This window comes from Pichia kudriavzevii, chromosome 5 (assembly GCF_003054445.1).
Source record: "Pichia kudriavzevii chromosome 5, complete sequence".
In the NCBI taxonomy this organism is placed as follows: Eukaryota; Fungi; Ascomycota; class Pichiomycetes; order Pichiales; family Pichiaceae; genus Pichia; species Pichia kudriavzevii.
The window spans coordinates 1,002,138-1,021,983 of NC_042510.1; the positions used below are offsets into that span (position 1 = coordinate 1,002,138).

The following is a 19,846-nucleotide window of genomic DNA, read 5'->3' on the forward strand; positions in this document are numbered from 1 at the left end:
AATGGGTAGGATAGATCTTATGTGAACAACGTTTTTGGTGCATGAGTACAAGGTGAATAAGCTCTTACGCTTATTTATTCTCAGCAATAACTTCATGGATTGGAAATAAACTCAAAGCTTTTCTTGCTTCAGCGTTTCGGGCCTGTAGTCTTCCCAACGGTATTTGAATCAATAGGCATTAAAAGGTAAAATACTCTTGTCTGAAAGTCAAACATGCACAGCTACATCTGGATAGCAAACAAAAAATCCCAAATCAGAATTTACAGTGAACATATGAAATGTAGTCAGGTTAGAATTCACACCTGTAAGTACGAAGTTTTTCTCCTTTTTCTAAAGACAACCAGATTCTCCACTCATTTACAACACAAGCATTTCAATTATATTTATAGAATCAGACGAGAAAAGCTGTCCGAGTGGCTCAACTGTACAATTGTACCAGAATTTGATAACACAAGTCGATTGAAACTTATATAAGGTTACAGACCCTCAGCAGAAATCAATGGCGGTACATTGGATTGGGAAGGGAAAAAAAAGCAACCACGTGGAACTATGCCGAACTTTATGGAATCAGATATAGCACAATATACCCGTTAAGTGAGTGCCAGAGTGTGAGCAACAGTGAATGTTGACGATCAGGTTGTAGCAATTGAGGCGTTCTATGCTTCCCATGTAGAGAGAGATATAATACTCAAATTGTTTTCCGCGTTTCGGGATTTGAGATTCCGTGAAAAAAAAAAAGAGAAGTCATTTGCAATCATACCATAAAGTGATGTCTCCAGTGGAACAACACCATCATTACGATACGTATCTACAGAAATAGCACCCTATTTTCTCTTGTTTCTGTTTACTTCCTCTTGAGGCCCTGGTGTGTATATTATACAGAACAGACAGAACTTCAGCAAATGTCCTACACATACCCACTGCCTGAACTAAAGACGTACGGCATATCCGAGAAGACGGGGTTCTTACCTGAGGAGGTTCCACTCACAAGACTTCCAAGTTACTTTGATTCCTGGGAGAATACTGCTGCCGTATTGCCTGCACTCTTGTTGACGAAGAGAATCAGAGAGGTTATTGATAAATTTGACATACTTGATGTGAGCAAGTTAGAGAATGAAAGAGAATATAGAAGGGCATACTCTATTCTAGGATATCTAGGACATGCATATATATGGGGGGTGGATGAGCCCATTAACAAATTGCCAATTCAGATTGCAGAACCGTGGATCAAGGTATCTGAGCATTTGAGGATCCCTCCTATTGCGACATATGCAGGCCTATGTCTATGGAACTGGCAAGAGCTCTTTCCCGTTGAACATTATGCTAATGACGAAGGGTTTTTGGACAATTTGAAAACCATAACTACATTCACCGGATCAATTGACGAATCGTGGTTTTATCTAGTTAGTGTCTATTTTGAATATAAAGTAGCACCATGCATAAGAATTGGACTTGACGCCATTAGGGGTGCAAGAAATGATCAACCGGAGAAAGTGATTGAATGTTTAGAAGCTCTAGCCGAGAAAATAGATTACTTGGGTAGCTTGTTTATGAAGATGGAGGAGATGTGTGATCCGCATGTTTTCTATTTTAGATTGAGGCCATACTTGGCAGGTTGGAAAAACATGAAGGGTGTTGGCTTAGAAGATGGTGTATATTACGGCAGAGAGGACAAACCAAGGACCTACTGTGGTGGATCGAATGCACAATCGTCATCTATTCAAATGCTTGACTTATTCTTGAATGTTGAACATCATGCTACTGGTGAAAGTAATAAGGAAGGGGGCAATCCGTTTATGTCAGAGATGAGGAAGTACATGCCCGGACCACATGCTGATTTTTTGGAACATCTAAGCAAGGTGAATGTTATTCGTGATTACGTTATGAAGAATGCATCCAAGAACGATGAGCTGGTGTTAGCGTATGATGCCTGTGTTGCAATGTTGAAGGCCTTCAGAGATAAACATATCAGACTGGTTACTCGATATATCGTTATTCAGGCACGCAAAGAATCTGACTTGGGATCGGCTAGTGTTCAAAAGAGCACACTACGTGCTGGCTTGGCGAAAGGTGGCAAGGACAAAGTTCTTAGAGGTACTGGGGGCACTGCACTCTTGCCGTTTTTGAAGCAATGTAGAGACGAGACAGGTAATACTGCAGCTGGCAGCTGGGGTAAGAGAATCCTGTCAGTACAAGAGAAGGGTGAAGCTGAGGCAAGTAAGAGGGTGAGGAGAAACTAATTTATGGCTTGTTTTTCATGTTTCCCTTTTTGCGTTTAGTTTGCTTTTTCGTATCCGCTTCCATCTATTTCTAATCTCTTTGGTTGTTTGATGCCTTTTTATTTTATATTTCCTATTACTTCTTTGGAGACGGGCAAGAGGAAAGTGTGAAAGAAATGAAAGAAACGGAGAGGAAATGAGAGAAAAATTCATCAAATAATGACTTAACGTGTATGTAAATGTATCTAAAATCAAGTTTAAGTTTATAAAAAAAATCAGAGTTTAATAACGGATAGTCTATCGTAGATACTCCTATTTCTAACGGCGCCATCATAGGAATGGTAGTTGTCAGTTAACTTTCTTTGTATTTCGAGTCTCTCTTGTAAGAGGCTCTTGGAGGTTTCGTTATCCGGGGTTTCAATCCAGGCAATTGTCTTTGAGATGAATTCTTCTTGTAATTTTGATCTCTCGAGGAATAGTTTCTCTGTGATTTCCTTGTCGGTAATGGCCAGACCATTGTCCTTTTCGTTTGGTTGTAGATATTCATATTCGTAGTCGTCATCACCGTCTAAAAATTTCATCAATTGGTCCTTCTCAATGAATTTCTCCAAATCGGATATATTCTTTGTAAAGTTGATTTTGGATGCAACCACTGGATCCAACCAATTTTTCACAATTTTCCAGATCCCATTGAAGATCCATGGTGCACGATGGATCAATAACACACCCAATGATTCTGGATAGTGGGCCTCGAAGGCTTTAATCATAAACTTCACTGGATCATAGTCCATGTTGGCCATGGTGAAGCCTTGAAGGTCGAATATAACAGTACAAGAATCTACAGGTTCATGAAGTGTCAACCTCGAATATTCAATCATCAAAAGAGTAAATTTTTCAATCTCTTCAGGTGTTTGATCTGCCTTATGGTGGAACCTTGGACGCACAATAACTAGTGGTCTACCTCTACGATCTTTACCGTGAATGAGACATTTACCTGACTTGAATTGAGAGATGACACCATCCAGACCTTTCCTTTGGCATTCCAACTCACCCCCATGCAAGAGGCTATCGACATGGCTCTCCTTCATTCTCCATTCGATGGAATTGGCAAACATCAACAGGGAATGATCAACGTCCCATTTTCGAGCCCTAATGAATCGAAGAATCAGATTGTCTGGATAGTCCTGTCTGATTGCAAGCCAAAAGGCGTCCAATACCTTCTTTGGATCCAAACTGGCCAACGCCTCATGGACCCTGACGTCGGTGGAATGCTTCACACTCGGATCAATGGCAGCCTGGTTTGATAACGTCTTGGCAAGATGCTCCTCCTCCTTCTTGGAATTTCTCTTGAACCGGCCAAACAACCCGCCCCCACTGCTACTGCTGCCGCCACCGCTCTTGTGGGCATGTTTCTCAACGGGGACAGCCTTCACTGAGTTGGACCTCGATAGCGGACCGTGTGGGGTCACCTTGTACCCTGAGAAATGTAGAATGTACATCCAGAATTCCTTGAGGACCAGTTCTTGGTCGGGGGAGAGGTTCTGTACCCTTCCCGATGGCATTGCGTTGGTCATTGCTATTGGATCGTTATTGGTGGAACAAACAACCTATTAAAACAAACCTATCAAAACAACAACAATAAGTACAATTTGCTAACTTCTAAGAGGACCATTCTAAACTTGTAAATTTACACATAACATTCCTTCAGTAAATGCCAGATTCGTTTCAGTATTATCCATTTGAAAAAATAAAAAGAGGCCTTGCAAAAGTGAAAAAGCGAGAAAAATCGCGTATACGAAACTAAGAAACCATTCAGTTGTAGCAAAAAAAAAAAAGTATTAAAATATTATTAACATGGTGTTGCTACATGAGGAAACAAATTTACTCGAGCCAGTCAAACAGAGAGACATTACAAGTTACGGACATTGTTATAGTCAACAGTGCTGTTGTTGCTGCTTTCACCGCTGCCGTCGTCGTTGTTGTCGTTGTTGTCGTTGTCGTCGTCGTCAGGATGCTCGAGCTTCAATACCATGTCATGCCAAACAACACCAGCAAACCGACATTGGCTCTCCCCCTTGTCTGTAAAGCCCAGTCCGGCATAGAAGGGCACCAGGCTCTCCTTGCAGAGGAGACATACCGTCTCGGCAACGTCCTGCTGGGCCATCTTCTGAATGTAGTCCTTCACCATCAATGAGCCTAGTCGGCGGCCCCTAAACTCCGGGTGAACAATGACTCCATGAATGGCAATTGTAGATCCCGAGTCGTCGTGGCCAATAGTGGCATTGTCATTGTCATTAGCATTAGCATTAGCATTAGCATTGGCATTGACATTAGCATTGGCATTGACATTAGCATTGGCATTGACATTGCTAGTGGTGTCGCTCTGTAAAGACTCATCTCTCTGCTTCTCCATCAACTCTCTTAATTCACGGGTCAGATACGCCTCCTTCAACTGGCCATTCTCGCACATAACACTATGGAAACCTTCACCAACTCCCATAGAGGCGTCGGTGACCAGGGGCGAATTTGTCTTTGTTCCAATAACAGCACCAATTAGCGTCTCTCTCTTGACAGTGCTCCTCAAGGGGAGCTCACTCCCCTTGAGCTTAGAGTCGTCAAACTCCCGTACAAACAACCCGCTGCATAGTTCTGGACATACAGTGAGCCTATACTCGAGCTTTAGAGGGGACGCCTGTTCTGGCGGCGGGAAACAGAGCCTCTCTAGAAGCACCACCTGCGGGAGGTCTCTCAAATTGAGCGGACGGATGTATGTATGTTGCGGACGGGACATTGGAATCGCTCAGTGTACACAAGTGTTGTATTGTGTTGTATTGTGTTGTGTTGTACTGTATTGTATTGTATTGTATTGTATTGTGTACATACACCTTGTCAAGGATGCAGTGGCACGAAATTGTCCAAGAGGGATAATTAAAAAAAAAAAGGGGCAACATTACCATAGAGAATGAGGATACTCTAAAATTGCCCTTTTTCCTCTTTCCTCCTCCTCCCCCCCTTTTTTTTTTTTCTAACCCAATTCGGCAGCCGCGCACGTGACGCCGCACAAGCCGTTTTCGGAAGACGCTGCATTGGAAGTTTCACACAGACAAGAGACGGTTTAGAGAAGAATTGACATTTAACAAGGTGTCAACACTACATATACATTTTGGCAGAACAAGTCTAAGAGGAAAGTGTTGATCATACAACACCACTCTAACGATGACAAACTCCCATGACCGTGCCGACCAACAGCTGCCTTCAGAAGAGGCGTCCGAGTGCATGACGCTCCCGCTAGAACTTATTGACGAGTGTGTGGGCAAACGCCTGCGTGCGTACCTGAGAGACCGACACGTCTTTGAGGGGACGCTAGTTGGGTTCGACGAGCTCGTCAATCTCGTCCTTGAGGACGTGGTGGAGGTGGGTCCGAACAGAGACGGCACCGGGACGGTGCCGTCCAAACGGATGCTGCTCAGTTCGAGAACGCTGGCTATTCTGGCCCCTCTCGAGTAATTGTATACTCTGTGTACATGTGTATCCTAATTGTCGAGTTTGATAGCCATGGTGGAAAGTAGTACGGTAGTATAGTGTAGTGTATTACTGTATTTACTTGGTATTATTGGAGTATACTATAGCGAAGTATATGATAATGCAATATAGTATAGTATTGTATTGTATTATAGTATAGTATAGTATTGTTACAGTATTATACTATAGTATAGTATTGTATAGTATTATAGTATTGTAGTATAGTATTATAGTATTGTAGTATAGTGTAATATTGTATCGTATAGTATAGTATTGTATTGTATTATAGTATAGTATTGTATTGTATCATATAGTATAGTATAATATTGTATCGCTAGAGTAAAGTATTGTATTGTATCGTTAGAGTATAGTATTGTATTGTATTATAGTATAGTGTAATATTGTATCGTATAGTATAGTATTGTATTGTATTATAGTATAGTATTGTATTGTATCATATAGTATAGTATAATATTGTATCGCTAGAGTAAAGTATTGTATTGTATCGTTAGAGTATAGTATTGTATTGTATTATAGTATAGTATAATATTGTATCGTATAGTATAGTATTGTATTGTATTGTATGGCACATTGGTTGTGTGTGATGGAATAACATCATCACTTTCCTCAAACAGACCTACTTACCACCAGTTATGGCCCAGTGTGTACTCACCCAATAAACCGCACATTCTTGAACCCAGGATGACGGACAATGATGTTCTCATTCAACCCACTCCAGATCCACTCGACTAACTTCCCCCGAGAGAGCTCTAGCTGCGGAACAAAGTCTTGCACAAACGTCCGGTCATTGTGCGTCACATTGGATCCATAATGGATAAACTCGTCAAAGATACTCACCGTGGACCACAGCTGCAACTTCCGAAGACACGCAACAACCAAACTCGTGATTTGCCCCCCATTGTAACAGTAAATGTACACATTCCCGTACTCCTTGTTCAAAATAATCTCCAAGATCTCCATCACCTGGCCATGTGTTATGGGAATCTCCCTGTTCTTCCCCTTGTCCCGTACACTAGTGTCAACGGGGAAATGCACATACCGGACACCATTTTCACGGATGTATTCTCTCAGCGCATCTCCATTCTCTCCATCTCCATCAAAGAGAGACCTCTCCGTTAGGGCAACCATAGTGTCAATGCCAAGAAACTTCAGAAACGGTATGTTGTTTCGCTTGGGACGTCCGCCCCTAACGAGCGTGGTTTGGACCCGGTTGAAATTGGCAGGTGGGATAAACGTGTTCTTGTCGTCCATTTCTAGCGTCACCTTTCCTCTTTGGAGTTCCTAAACTTCTTTGGATTCCTATACTTCTTTGGATTCCTAAATTTCTTTGGATTCCTATACTTCTTTGGAGTGCCTATACCTCTTTTGTAAGTAAATTGCTTCCATACAACTGCTGAAATCCCAGCTGGTTTCCCTCAAGCTACTCACCGGTTGATAAAGGGCGGCATCAAAGGAACGCATCGATACACACTCGTTGACGATCCTCCGTCTCCTAAAGTAAATGCTTCTCGGTCTTTATTTTTGGGAGTTTTCATGCCTCATGATTTTTTTTTTTTCTCCCCCTTGTTTTTTCTTGGGGAGAAATAGAGTGGTGTGAATTGACTACCATCACCACCACCACCACCACCTGATGGATTACGCTGGCTGTATCCCTTGCCCCTCAATCAATCGGAATCTTCATTGACCATGGATCCAGAAGTGGTTGATGCACAAGTTCCAGTTGTAGCAGACCTGGAGAACAAGGGAGAAAACACCACCAGTGCCGGTTTCCCAAATGGAAATGTCGAAAATGAAAAGACAGAACAACTAGTTGCATCTTTGGAAAATGGTGTCGAGAAGGCGTACGCTGCCCTACAACAGTCTGCAGCTACCAATTTGGCCAAACTTCAAGGTATTGTTGGTCAGGTGCATGTTAATGTGCCAGTTCCAAAACTGGATAATAGTGGAGAGCTTCTCTCAAAGGCAAGCGAACGTACAAACCAAGTGTTGGATAGTATCGATGAGGATCTAGAGAAGTTGGAGAACCTGACTTTGGATTATGCCCAACAAATAGGTAAATCCATCGGTTCCTTCATCAATACCAGCAAGACAGAGGTTGCTAAAGAGTCTCGTTGGGGGTGGTTATCGGGTCTTGTAGGTGGAGGCGAAGGGGGCGGTGATGATACTCGAGTTAGTACCGGTGATACCAACGGGGAAAAGACGGCAAAGGTTGGTTCTGTTGCTTCCCAAGGAAAGGACGGTAAGCTCTTGTTTCTACTACCAAGTGGCATTTTGCCTGGAACGAGAGCAGAGACACAAATGCATGAACTTCAGAGTGATGCCACCTTCTACATCCAGGCAGATAAGGACGGCGAGTTTGCTGAGTACAAACTAACTGAGGAAGACGAAGCTGAAAGGGAGAAACTCGGTGGCAACCAGTCACTTCATCTGATGGCGACGTTCAATGACGTGGTCACCAGCAAAAAGGTCCTCACTGAGTCCAAGTTTTGGCAGATCTACTTTGGGCGTAAGCAGGCCATCATTGATGCTGATCAACGCCGTAGAGAACTTATTCAGGATAAGAGTGACGTTCGTGAAACTGGAGTAGCGGATACCGACAACACCAACACAAAGGAAGGGCAGGCAGGACACGCAGGACACGCAGCCCAAGGCTCTGTAAGTGAGAGTGGGAATGCTGGTACTGCTGGCGATGATGATGATGACGAGAACTTTGATTGGGATGAGTAGTGCCGTTCCTAATAATCAACCAGTATTGCTAGATAGTTGAGTAAGTGTAAAATGTAATTGAAACGTAAATAAATTTCTGCTAGAGCTGAGCCGCGTAACGATAAAAGCAAATGACAATGATGTGGTTATTCATTATTTGGATGCCGTTGTTTCAAGTTGTGCAGTTGTGTCGTTTTACCTATAATGGATGTAAGAATACGCCCAAGGTTGTTCTCGAGCGGATCTCCTGTTTCTTCATGACAACACACACGGGGAGCACAAGTCATCCAGTGGAGGAGCCTTTGGTTTTACGGCAGCTGGACAAGGAGGTGGAACACTATGTATCTCAGCATGAATCGATAGCCAGCATGAAGGCAGAATCCAGACGACGAATACGGAGGTTCCAGGAAGCTAGGTTGAACGATTTGGACACTGTGAAGAGCGCATATAGAGACTACATGTTCTGCTACATGGTGTCTGCAGCTTTGGACGACGAGTTGAGGATGAAGTTTGAGAAAGTCAAAGATTACATTGTGAAATACACGTCCATTGAGTTCCAGGAGAGCATAGAATCAAGGTTTAAGAGTTTGCTCAATGGAACTATAAAAAGTAAGACAAATGCGCCTGTCAGGCTGGACGGTTTGGAGACGGGCAAGAGTGGAAGGCAACCTTACAAAAGTGTTCAACTATTCATTGACATTAGACAACTAATGGATATCTATCACGATTTTGATTGTGAGACATTGGTGATAGATTTCCGGCCGCCTATATTGTTTCGGAAGAATCATATTTCACTGTTTACAAACATAATAAACATTGACCCTATTTCCATTAAGGAGCATTATACGATCGAAGACATACGAGATCACTCTTTTCTACTTGCATCAAGAGAAGAGTTGGAGCTCTTTGGACGCATCAGAGAATTCCAGTACGTCGTTCTGTACGATCAAGCCTCGAGGGAGAGTGACGAGTTTGACCATGGGAAAAACACAGCGTTGATCAACTTCAAAAGAGAAATTGGCAAGCATGTCAAGAATTTCAGTATACTCGAAGGCGGGTTTGAAGAATGGGTGAGGTTTATGGATGATGAGAATGAGACAAGACACGTCCCGAAAGTTGGCCTTCAAAGATATAGCAGGCCGTTAGCTATTAGCACGAATGCAAAAGTTCCTTGTAAGGTATCGATCCCGATTATATCTGGGCTTTATAATCTAGGCAACTCATGCTATATGAACAGTGTCATTCAAGTTCTCATTGGAACGAGGGAACTAACAGATTATATCTTGGAGGGTAAATATGAGGAATTTGTTGCAAAGGAATCTAAATACGGGACTCGTGGAGGCATTACGAAATCCTACGAGAGGTTAGCCAAGGAGATGAGGAAGAATTCCCGGAAGAAGCATGCCACCAAGCCCGATGGGTTCAAGCGAGAGATTGGCAAAGGTAACAAGATGTTTGACAATACGGAGCAACAAGATGCCGGTGAGTTTTTACAGTTTCTCCTAGATGCCATACATGAAGATCTCAACCTCAGTTCAAGGAACAAACACGTGCATGTCAGCGAGGAGGACGAGGCGAATCGGGAGCGATTGCCCATCAGGCTAGCGTCGACCATCGAATGGGAGAGGTATCTACAGACCGACTATTCCATTATAGTGGACACCTTCAGTGGACAATATGCGTCCCGGTTGGAATGTGATTCCTGTCATTGCACCTCCACGACGTTTATTCCGTTCAATATGCTGTCTATTCCTATACCTGTGCTGAAACCGGGACACACCAAGACAGTTGCCCTCGATGACTGTCTCAGAGAATTCACCAAGCGAGAGACCCTCAAGGGAGACGATGTTTGGGAGTGTCCTAAGTTGTGTAAAGGCCCAAACGTTACAACGAGTAAGAAGCTGACAATCACACGATTGCCACCTGTGTTAATCATCCATTTGGAACGGTTTACATACAAGGGGGGCGCATTTGAGAAGGACAACAAGGTGGTTGATATTCCTCATATGATAAGCATGGACAAGTACTGGCCGTCGCCGAGAGATGACAATGAGGTACAACAGTTGAACAGATTCCCAGTACGAGGCCAGCGTGGTAAGTTTAAGTATGTGCACTATGGGACGATCCGGCACTATGGAACGTTACATGGGGGGCACTACACTAGTGATGTCGATGTGGGTAGCCAGTGGATAGGTTTTGACGATGAACGAGTTGGGATTAAGGACAAGGTAACAGAGAGAGACGGGAGTAGTTACATTGTCCTCTATAGGAGGGTTTAGCGAGGACAACAAATAAACGACAAATACGAGGATGATTATTTTTTTTCTTTTTCCTCTCTACTACACGGAATCATTAAAGTAATTCCACCATTATAATAGGGTCACTCTGCTATTGTGAAAGGCGACCATACAGTCACGTTTATTTGGAGAGATTGTGTTGTGGAAACAGTGCATGTCAGTATCCAGGTTGAATGCAATTGAGTTGGCGAAGCGGACGCCGATTAGTGCTTCGTGGCATCGAGACTACGAGGACACTAATACGGTGTATGTTGGTGGGCTCCCCCTAGAGGCTAACGAGCACGATCTATTGATCCTCATGTCTCAGTTTGGCGTTCCTACTGCTTGTGTTCTAGCCCGGGACCGAGAGAGTGGTGAGTCCAAGGGGTATGCGTGGATCACGTTTGAGGCTTGGGAGAGCTGTGTCCTGGCAGTTGACAATTTGGATCAGTGGGAGATGGCGCCGGGGAGTGTGTTGCGAGTGAACCATGCGTACTACAGGGGCTGTGTGGAGGATGGACAAATGGGTGTATGGCAGCGGGCCGTTAGGGAGGAGCTGCTAGCCAAGGACTTTGTCCAAGAGGAGGATTGATAGGTGGGTCAGTAGGTGGTCAAGTAGATGAATTGATAAATAGTTTGTGTATACTAGGTAAATACTCTTAAAGCAAATACTCTTAAAGCAAATACTCTTAAAGCAAATACTCTTAAAGCAAATACTCTTAAAGCAAATACTCTTAAAGCAAATACTCTTAAAGCAAATACTCTTAAAGCAAATACTCTTAAAGCAAATACTCTTAAAGCAAATACTCTTAAAGCAAATACTCTTAAAGCAAATACTCTTAAAGCAAATACTCTTAAAGCAAATACTCTTAAAGCAAATACACTCTAAACAAATAGTCTGTGTACACTAATCAAATCTTCTACTGCAAAAACTACTGCAAAATTCGCGCACTGCAACTTGCAAAGTGCAAATTTCTCAAATACTCACAACCAACATACTGTACCATACTATACTATACCCTGTATGGTACCTTACTAGATCCCCTACGATACTTTACTAGATACCATACGACACACTATACCTCATTCTCTGGAGACAATGGCTACAGGTTCAACCACATCAATGAAAAATGTCTCTATAACAACTCTCGAATATCTTCTCAATGAGCACTGTGCCCGTCACAGTGAGGCCGAGCTTCATGCCTTAGGGATTGCCGTGGGCACCAAAGCCGCCCTCCGTCTCCTCGAGGGAGGGGCCCCACAAGGGGGCCCCCCACAAGGGGACCCCCCAGTACTGCGCACCCCACTCGAGTGCGTCAAATTTGTGTGTCGCGACGTGTGGGCGGCACTGGAGGGCCGTGCAATGGATTCGCTGCGGACAAACCACGCAGGGACGTTTCTGCTACGCGACGCGGGCGCTCTCTGCTACCGGCGCTGCTGGGCGGGGGCCCCGGAGGAAACGCTGGGCAGCAGCGGACGGTTTCTTGCGTTTTCCGGCGGCGTGCTAGTGGGGGCGCTGGCTGCGACGGGCGTTGCGGCCAAGGTGGAAGTTGCCGGCACTGAGACGGGCGGGGCGGAATATACAGTCGAAGTTGCATAGTATAGTGAGATATGCGGAGAAGGGGATAAGCGAATGGCTAATAAGGGCAATAGGGGGGGTGATAAGAAGATGGAACATTTGTGGAGAAGTCGAGTTACTCTTGGAGATATATGTGAATGTCTTGTTCGTTGTTCGTTGTTTGTTGTTTGTTGTTTGTTGTTTGTTGTTTGTTGTTTGTTGTTTGTTGTTTGTTGTTTGTTGTTTGTTGTTTGTTGTTTGTTGTTTACTATTTAGGTTAGTTGTTTATCTCTTGGGATCATATAAATGGCCTTTACTTTACCTTCAACAAACATTGGGCGGAAATGAATGTGCATCTGCTTCAACAACAACAACAACAACAACAACAACACGATGAAACTATCGAGATTGCTCCAGGAGACATTCCAGGCTCCATCTTGGTCGGAAGACCCTTGCTTGTCTTCATGTCGGTCTTTGTCTCCATCTGCGTCTTTTTGTTTGGATACGACCAAGGTTACTTCTCCTCCATCATTGTTAATCCACATTTCAAACTCGAATTTAATGACCCATCAGCACTTCAAATAGGTACAGTCGTGGCCATCTTGGAAATTGGCGCATTATTGACGTCTCTATCATTGACGCATATTGCAGAGAGGAGAGGTCGCAGAAGAACGACTCGTTTAGGAGCCCTCCTCTTCTCCCTGGGCGGTTTGGTTCAAACATTTGCATGGAATTTGACAATCTTGGGATTAGGGAGATTTGTCTCCGGTATGGGTGTCGGGCTATTGAGTGGAACAGCTCCAATGTACATGATTGAAATCTCTGGTGCTGATCAACGGGGGTTCTTGGGATGCGTTCAATTCACGGGGAACATTCTTGGTTATTCCTCCTCCATTTGGCTAGATTACGCTTGTAGTTACATTGATGGGAACTTGTCCTTTAGAATCCCATTGGCCTCTCAGGTCTTCTTTGGATTGATCTTATGGCTAGGCTCTTATCTTCTAGTGGAATCTCCAAGATGGCTATTGGAACATGACCATGATGAGGAAGGCCTTGTTGTTTTGGCAGATTTGTTTGCCAATGGCGAAGTCCATTCCCCAATAGCCATCCAGGAATTTTCCTCCATTAAGGAAAATGTCATTCTTAATCGATTCCAGGGGAAATTGGACCTTTGGTCTACAGTCATCACTTACCCTCATCGGGTATTTATTGCTTGTTCGGCTCAATTCTTTGCCCAATTTAATGGTATCAACGTCATCTCCTATTATGCCCCTCTAGTTTTCGAAAATGCAGGTTGGGAAGGTAGAGACGCATTGAAAATGACAGGCTTGAACTCCATAATCTATCTCATCTCAACCTTGATTCCTTGGAAATTGTCGGAATCTTGGGGAAGAAAACCGTTGTTGATCTTTGGCGGTGCAGGAATGGGCATCTCACTCATCCTAATTTCAATCACTTCTCTACTCAAACACTCAAAATTGGTGGTTTTGTTTGTCTCAGTTTATAACTCCATGTTTGGCATATCTTGGGGACCCATAGGTTGGTTGATAGGCCCAGAAGTCTTACCTAATAAGGCACGCTCAGGTGGCTCCTCACTTGCTACAGCAACTAACTGGATATCAAATTTTATTGTCGGCCAACTGGCTCCCATCTTGTTGGAGAAAATCCAGTGGCGTCTCTACCTTATTCATTCCATCTCTTGCTTCACCTCCATGTGTGTCGTTTACTTTGTTTATCCAGAAACTAAGGGCTTATCGTTGGAAGAAATGGAGTCGCTTTTTAACGATGGAACCTCCTCTATGACCAAGTCTTCAAGAGCTCCTTCAACTGTCGAATCCGCAACCCTTGGCATCGATCCAATGCAGCCTCCTCAAGAACCTAATATTAATGTTCAGGTACCAAGTCTTAAGTCCATCCACAAATTCAAAACAGACGATTCTCGTAGTATCAGGAGCTGGGTCGCCTAATCAATCAACATACATATACACATATACACATATACACATATACAAATATACACCCTCAGCTGTATATATATATATATACGATATACTATATACTAAATACCACGTTTACAATTATGTGAATAGAACTATTCAGAGTTCTGGGTTGGCTCTTCTTCTGTAACATGCAACGTACTTGCTACCGTTATTTCTTGCAACCTTCTTTCCTTCCTCCGTTGCATGTGTCATAATATTCACACATGGGTCTACACTTTCCTCTTCCTCCGTTAATCTCTCAAATAGAGGGTGCTCGTCAAGGTGTCTCTTCATCCATTCATGCAAATCCAAAACATCTGTGATCGTATACAAAATACCGCCTTCTTGTAATACAAATGCGTATTCACTCAATAGCGTATTGGTGATGATTCTGGCCTTGTGTTTCCTCTGTTTGAAATGTGGGTCGGGGAAACAGAAAAACATCTTCTCCAACTGTCCCCTCTTGAAGAAATTTGGCAAAAACTTCATGGAATTGGCTCTAATTACGGCACAGTTCCCATAATGACCCTTCTTGGATTCCCTCAAAGCCCGGATCCTTTCCTCAACATATTCGGTGACTTGGACACGGATCTCCATACCTAGGATCCTCTTGCTTGGATATTTCTCTGCCAATGCAACAGTTAATCCACCGTATCCACACCCTATATCGGCGATCTTAACTTCTTGCTCACCATCCTTGTTCGTAAACAGCTTGTCCCAATCCATGTCTGATGGACTCGTTGGATACTCCAACCGATGGTCGCTGAATGGATTCGAATGAGCACGTTGACGGTAGTATCTTTTCTTTGGTAATGCCTTACCAACCCCTGCTTCACTTGTAAAAGTGACTTGTTTCTCAGCTTTTTTTGCAAGTCTGTATTCTCGGCGTTTGGATATACTTTCAGTACTGTCAGACATGGCTAATGGATGGAATGTGAGGATGCTTTCAGTGAACAGAATCTCTTCCCCTGGCTATATCACAAATGTTTTTACATGTATAAGCTCATGTTTCTGTAGATTTATTGTTGAAATTTTTCAACTAACGTTGAATTTTTTTTTTTTTTTTTGACTCTCCTCCTTGTACATTTTTTCCTCCCGTCTAGATTGTTTTGTTCTTTCTTCGTTCCCCATATATGAACTAACCTTTTGATCTATAGAGGTCTACCTTTCTTTTCTTTTTACACTTAGTTTTACTTGTACCTTCTTTGTATGTCGATATTTATATTTACAAGAATCTATTTAGTAACTTCGTGTATTTAATTTACTTTACTCCTTAATCTCACCTTTTTCAAGCTCATTGACACGACTCTCTAAAGTCATTGCTAACGTACTTGAAGCAGCTTCTAAAGTTCTGGTAACACCGCCACCAGATGCCATATTTAACAAGCCCACTAGTTCCGCTCTCAATTCAGGTAATGATGACATGTTCTTAAACTCTTCGAGATTCTCTAGCGTCATAATCTCATCTCCAACCTTACCACCCATAACAAACAACCTGTCCTTCTGTGTGCTCAAAAACTTGATAACATCCTTAACTAATTTCGGATCTAATTCTTTGATGATAATGGCTGCCGTTGGTCCCTTACACAAATTTTCCAGCGGATGTCTGATGTTGTGTCTCTTGATCCACCTTGCTGCAGCTTTACTTGCTGGATCCTGATGTCCATTTGCCCTCAGGAAATATCTAAATAATGAACCTTTTAGCTTCCTAAATTCCAATCTATTTTCAGTGTGCTTTGAGTCAATTTTCCTTAGTTGTTTACGAATACTTTCATTCTCGGTCGATAGCAAGTTATTATGGTGAGCCAGCAAAACAATTTCATTTTCACGCCAAAAATGGGTATACATGTCAATCAAGAACGTCTTTCTTGAATCACTTGCCTTTAATGTGTTCCTAACGCTCTCAACATTCCGAACAGATGTAGCTAGTCCTCTAGCAAAGAAGAGTCCTCTGAACATGTTTATGACTCCAATTTATTCCCTGGATAACTTCTGTAAATTATCCACACCGTTAATTAAAATTTAACTTGGCTCTTTACAGCTAGTTCAACTTAATTGGAAAATATCAATTCATTAACATGTTCATTACTTGTGATATGAAAAATGAAATCGCGGCTTTTCAGGCCGGGTAACAACGTTGTACACTTGATTAAAAATATTAGCTAATGCCTGCACCCATGCTGGGAGTCGAACCCAGAATCTTTTGATTAGAAGTCAAACGCGTTAACCATTACGCTACACGGGCATTGCTTGTTTTTATTTTTTCATGGTTATTTACATTGGCTAAACTTGAATGCACAATGGTCCAGTTTCTTTTGTTCTTTTGATTTATTTGGTGTAAATTGACATATATTGTCTTCTCTATAATGATAAAGGCATATAAATATAGCAAACATTGTAGAGTTAAGAAATCATGGCATCAAACAATTGGACTACAAACACCCTTACCATTTCTATCAAGACCAATCAAACTTAGTGACGTGGACACACACAACTAAGAATTCGCCAATTTTTAATTTAAGAGACTATATTTGTACCCTTGATTTATCAAAGATACGCAATACTATGTATTTTTAGGTTTTTTTTTACCCTTAATAATCTTTTTATAATTTTATGCATTGTTTTATATACATATATTACTAGCAACAATTTAGTCTATTACTCATACAATGTATATCCGAGGCAGAACTAATCCAGCTCAACTATTAACACCAGAAAGTATATCTAATGGAATAATCATCCCTTTGTTCGCTAAACACTTGAAATATTTTTTTTCCTTTTGATATGTTCATGGCACAATAATTTGACAGTTAATACCGATATTACTTAGGAGAAAACTTTCTTCATAAACTTGAAAGCAGGTTATATTTAATCGTTTATTTGTCAGATACAAACATAGTTATAGTTTTGGGGATAATCAGAATAATATCTTCCATTTATTTAGAAATATATTATTCTTGAGAAAAGGTCAAAGAAAGAAACAAATAAAGTAGTTTTTTTTTTACCAATGCTAAATGTCTCCATACTTGGGCACTTTAGTTATACACATAATTGACTAACTTTTTCAAACTTAGAAAGCTTAAGGCTTAAAATACTTTACCAGGAAAAAAGAGGGGTCCCAACATTTTTTATATCATTTTGTTTCCACAAAAGAATGATACCAAATTGGGGTTAGTCACAAAAGGTGAAACTTTTCCAGCAACAAAAACTTAGCTTCAATTGCCAATTTTTAGCTTTGCTGATTCAGCAAGGTTAAACTTTTTTCTACCAAAAAGTCTACTAAAGGTTCAATTTTTAGAGACTTAAATGCTTTTCTTTACCAACAAGGGTTTATTTATATCGACAAATCTAAGATAACTGTTTTTCGTATACTTATAGAAAAACTAGAAACCTAAATTGTCAAAACGCGGGAGTAACTGCTATGGAAACGAAAAGCTACTGTTTTTTGAGCTCTTTATAATAACCGCTCGAAGAATTAAAATGTGCACAGATGCAAAATCAATGGTAATTGAGTGGTACAAGGCGGGTATCACAAAGCTGCCAGTTTTAGTTTCCTTTTTTTGTAACTTGACATCATACATTTGAAAACATACAGTCTGATTGTGTGTATTGCTTTATTTCTCTTTGCTACCTCTACTATTCTACTATTTTTGTATTCTTGAAGTCATTCTAGTGTACCTAGTTAGATTTCCGCTTAGACTTTGCGGTTGCAATAGAGATGGACCTTTCCTAAAAGCATTTTATATACAGCCCCTAAATAACCGCCGTTAGCAAATAACTTTTTAGGACTTAAGAAATAGAGAATAAATATGTTCTTTGCTTCTAATATTAATCTATAGGTTCTATTAGGTGGTACATTCTAGATTATCTAATTAAAAACAGGCTAATTTCTATACATAGCAAAGTAACCAATCATGAAAACAACTCCATATATTACAGCAGCATACTTAAGCAAGCTTTTACATTTTTTGAATACACCAGCACGATTTTGTAATTCTTCTTTGTCATCAGGCATAAACCAATCGTAGTCTTCTTTATTTTTCGTCAAGTCGTCATAATCAACATATGCTTTTTCATAGTAGTGCTTCTCAATAAAGTTGAGAAGATCCTTTTCATCCAGGTCCTTCTCGTCAAAATCTTTCTCATCTAGGTCTTTTTCATCTAAGTCTTTCTCATCTAAGTCCTTCTCGTCATAATCTTTTTCGTCTATATCCTTCTCATCCTCGTAAATTACATCACCATGAAATTGATCTTCCATACGAACCTCATTGTAGGCAATCAACTCATTATTATTTGGGGTATCATAAATATCCACTGATTGAACAGCAGGTGAGGTATAAGTGTGTGTTGGACGCATACACATATCTTCGGATTGGATGGAAACCTGTTGCTGGTATTTGTTCATAAAAGCGATGGATTTAAAAATCAACTCTTGCAGAGTATTTGATACCATTCAAGGATTTCGTAACTTTGAAATTGTGAAACTTTCAAGATTCGATACGAATGAGAAGTTGTCCACTATAAATTTTTTTTTTTTTTTCTCAAAATGATCAAATATTTTCAACGTTTCCGTGGTCAAATTTTTTTTTTTTCATTTTTTTTGTATTATCTTAGGAATACAACAAAAATGTTATATCTAACGTCAACCAAGGCAACCAGCTACTGATAGTTTATTTTGTCAAAAATTTACAAGAAAACAGTAAAGAAAATTTACTTATTTCAAGTAATGCAGATACTAAAAAATTACTATTATTTAGTCGATGCGAGGTTCGAACTCGCGACCTTCCCCGTGTGAAGGGGACGTCGTAACCACTAGACCAAACGACTAAAGTACATTAGTGTGTCCCTCTATCGTCGACTAACCATAACATAGAAGGAAGGAAAAAACGATCAAACATGGAAAACATTACCCTATGGTGTTTCTCTTTAAGTTATTAGAAAAAACTATAACAGGAACGAATACAGAACCAAAAACTAAATAAAATATATCAAGGTCACTTAGCTTTCTGGTATATGTAGGCCATCACTATTTTCCAATAGAGTTATTATAAATAATCTATTAGCAGTTAACCATTGCCTATGATGGAGGTCTGGTTTTTTAATTCCACCTCCACTATTGATTTTAAAGGTTAGCATTTGTAATTAATTAATCTCTCATAAACCTTTTTTTTCTAAAAAAAAAAAATGAAATGAGAAAAAAAATGAAACGGTAACGTGTGATGAGTCTTAATCTATTCTTTTTCCTACACAAAACAAAAATTGCTAAAACATTGTCGGCTTTTGAGGGTCAGCAGAGAAGCTGATTTTTTCTCCTAGAATATTATCTGTAACAAATACCATCTAAAATTGTGAATGCCAATTTTCAAATGGTGACAACTCACACAATTAATAGTGATTCTTCATCCATTTGTATTGATAGATACCTTCAAGGTTCCAGTTCATCAATATGCAAGATGATCATCTCAAAAAGGCGAACCTTTAACTACATAAATTTTTTATTTCTTAACTAGGTGTTAACGGGAATGTAGATAGTAATCAAAAGCTGCGTTGACGCGGACACCGAAG

At 41.0% G+C, this 19,846-nt stretch overlaps 13 protein-coding genes and 2 non-coding genes across 15 annotated transcripts; 7 read left to right on the forward strand and 8 right to left on the reverse strand.

Moving 5' to 3' along the window:
- Positions 1-902: 902 nt before the first annotated feature.
- Positions 903-2,240, forward strand: C5L36_0E04730 (uncharacterized protein; the record flags this gene model as incomplete). Its single annotated transcript, XM_029468036.1, has 1 exon — positions 903-2,240. The coding sequence occupies one exon, from the start codon at positions 903-905 to the stop codon at positions 2,238-2,240; it is 1,338 nt and encodes a 445-aa protein (XP_029323896.1).
- Positions 2,241-2,494: 254 nt separating this feature from the next.
- On the reverse strand, positions 2,495-3,793 carry C5L36_0E04740 (uncharacterized protein; the record flags this gene model as incomplete). The annotated part of the gene is made up of 1 exon (XM_029468037.1): positions 2,495-3,793. One exon carries the CDS (start codon positions 3,791-3,793, stop codon positions 2,495-2,497), a length of 1,299 nt encoding a protein of 432 aa, XP_029323897.1.
- A 335-nt stretch (positions 3,794-4,128) lies between these two features.
- C5L36_0E04750 (uncharacterized protein) lies at positions 4,129-5,010 on the reverse strand (the record flags this gene model as incomplete). Its single annotated transcript, XM_029468038.1, has 1 exon — positions 4,129-5,010. The coding sequence occupies one exon, from the start codon at positions 5,008-5,010 to the stop codon at positions 4,129-4,131; it is 882 nt and encodes a 293-aa protein (XP_029323898.1).
- A 425-nt stretch (positions 5,011-5,435) lies between these two features.
- On the forward strand, positions 5,436-5,726 carry C5L36_0E04760 (uncharacterized protein; the record flags this gene model as incomplete). Its single annotated transcript, XM_029468039.1, has 1 exon — positions 5,436-5,726. The coding sequence occupies one exon, from the start codon at positions 5,436-5,438 to the stop codon at positions 5,724-5,726; it is 291 nt and encodes a 96-aa protein (XP_029323899.1).
- A 684-nt stretch (positions 5,727-6,410) lies between these two features.
- On the reverse strand, positions 6,411-7,013 carry C5L36_0E04770 (uncharacterized protein; the record flags this gene model as incomplete). Its single annotated transcript, XM_029468040.1, has 1 exon — positions 6,411-7,013. The coding sequence occupies one exon, from the start codon at positions 7,011-7,013 to the stop codon at positions 6,411-6,413; it is 603 nt and encodes a 200-aa protein (XP_029323900.1).
- A 435-nt stretch (positions 7,014-7,448) lies between these two features.
- Positions 7,449-8,489, forward strand: C5L36_0E04780 (uncharacterized protein; the record flags this gene model as incomplete). Its single annotated transcript, XM_029468041.1, has 1 exon — positions 7,449-8,489. One exon carries the CDS (start codon positions 7,449-7,451, stop codon positions 8,487-8,489), a length of 1,041 nt encoding a protein of 346 aa, XP_029323901.1.
- Positions 8,490-8,599: 110 nt separating this feature from the next.
- C5L36_0E04790 (uncharacterized protein) lies at positions 8,600-10,747 on the forward strand (the record flags this gene model as incomplete). The annotated part of the gene is made up of 1 exon (XM_029468042.1): positions 8,600-10,747. The coding sequence occupies one exon, from the start codon at positions 8,600-8,602 to the stop codon at positions 10,745-10,747; it is 2,148 nt and encodes a 715-aa protein (XP_029323902.1).
- Positions 10,748-10,919: 172 nt separating this feature from the next.
- On the forward strand, positions 10,920-11,336 carry C5L36_0E04800 (uncharacterized protein; the record flags this gene model as incomplete). The annotated part of the gene is made up of 1 exon (XM_029468043.1): positions 10,920-11,336. One exon carries the CDS (start codon positions 10,920-10,922, stop codon positions 11,334-11,336), a length of 417 nt encoding a protein of 138 aa, XP_029323903.1.
- Positions 11,337-11,843: 507 nt separating this feature from the next.
- On the forward strand, positions 11,844-12,344 carry C5L36_0E04810 (uncharacterized protein; the record flags this gene model as incomplete). Its single annotated transcript, XM_029468044.1, has 1 exon — positions 11,844-12,344. One exon carries the CDS (start codon positions 11,844-11,846, stop codon positions 12,342-12,344), a length of 501 nt encoding a protein of 166 aa, XP_029323904.1.
- A 302-nt stretch (positions 12,345-12,646) lies between these two features.
- Positions 12,647-14,269, forward strand: C5L36_0E04820 (uncharacterized protein; the record flags this gene model as incomplete). Its single annotated transcript, XM_029468045.1, has 1 exon — positions 12,647-14,269. One exon carries the CDS (start codon positions 12,647-12,649, stop codon positions 14,267-14,269), a length of 1,623 nt encoding a protein of 540 aa, XP_029323905.1.
- A 129-nt stretch (positions 14,270-14,398) lies between these two features.
- C5L36_0E04830 (uncharacterized protein) lies at positions 14,399-15,199 on the reverse strand (the record flags this gene model as incomplete). Its single annotated transcript, XM_029468046.1, has 1 exon — positions 14,399-15,199. One exon carries the CDS (start codon positions 15,197-15,199, stop codon positions 14,399-14,401), a length of 801 nt encoding a protein of 266 aa, XP_029323906.1.
- Positions 15,200-15,547: 348 nt separating this feature from the next.
- On the reverse strand, positions 15,548-16,240 carry C5L36_0E04840 (uncharacterized protein; the record flags this gene model as incomplete). Its single annotated transcript, XM_029468047.1, has 1 exon — positions 15,548-16,240. The coding sequence occupies one exon, from the start codon at positions 16,238-16,240 to the stop codon at positions 15,548-15,550; it is 693 nt and encodes a 230-aa protein (XP_029323907.1).
- A 213-nt stretch (positions 16,241-16,453) lies between these two features.
- Positions 16,454-16,526, reverse strand: C5L36_0Etrna11R. Its single transcript has one exon. It is a non-coding gene; the product is annotated as a tRNA-Arg (tRNA).
- Positions 16,527-18,164: 1,638 nt separating this feature from the next.
- C5L36_0E04850 (uncharacterized protein) lies at positions 18,165-18,686 on the reverse strand (the record flags this gene model as incomplete). Its single annotated transcript, XM_029468048.1, has 1 exon — positions 18,165-18,686. One exon carries the CDS (start codon positions 18,684-18,686, stop codon positions 18,165-18,167), a length of 522 nt encoding a protein of 173 aa, XP_029323908.1.
- Positions 18,687-19,035: 349 nt separating this feature from the next.
- Positions 19,036-19,108, reverse strand: C5L36_0Etrna11V. Its single transcript has one exon. It is a non-coding gene; the product is annotated as a tRNA-Val (tRNA).
- Between the last annotated feature and the right edge of the window lie 738 nt (positions 19,109-19,846).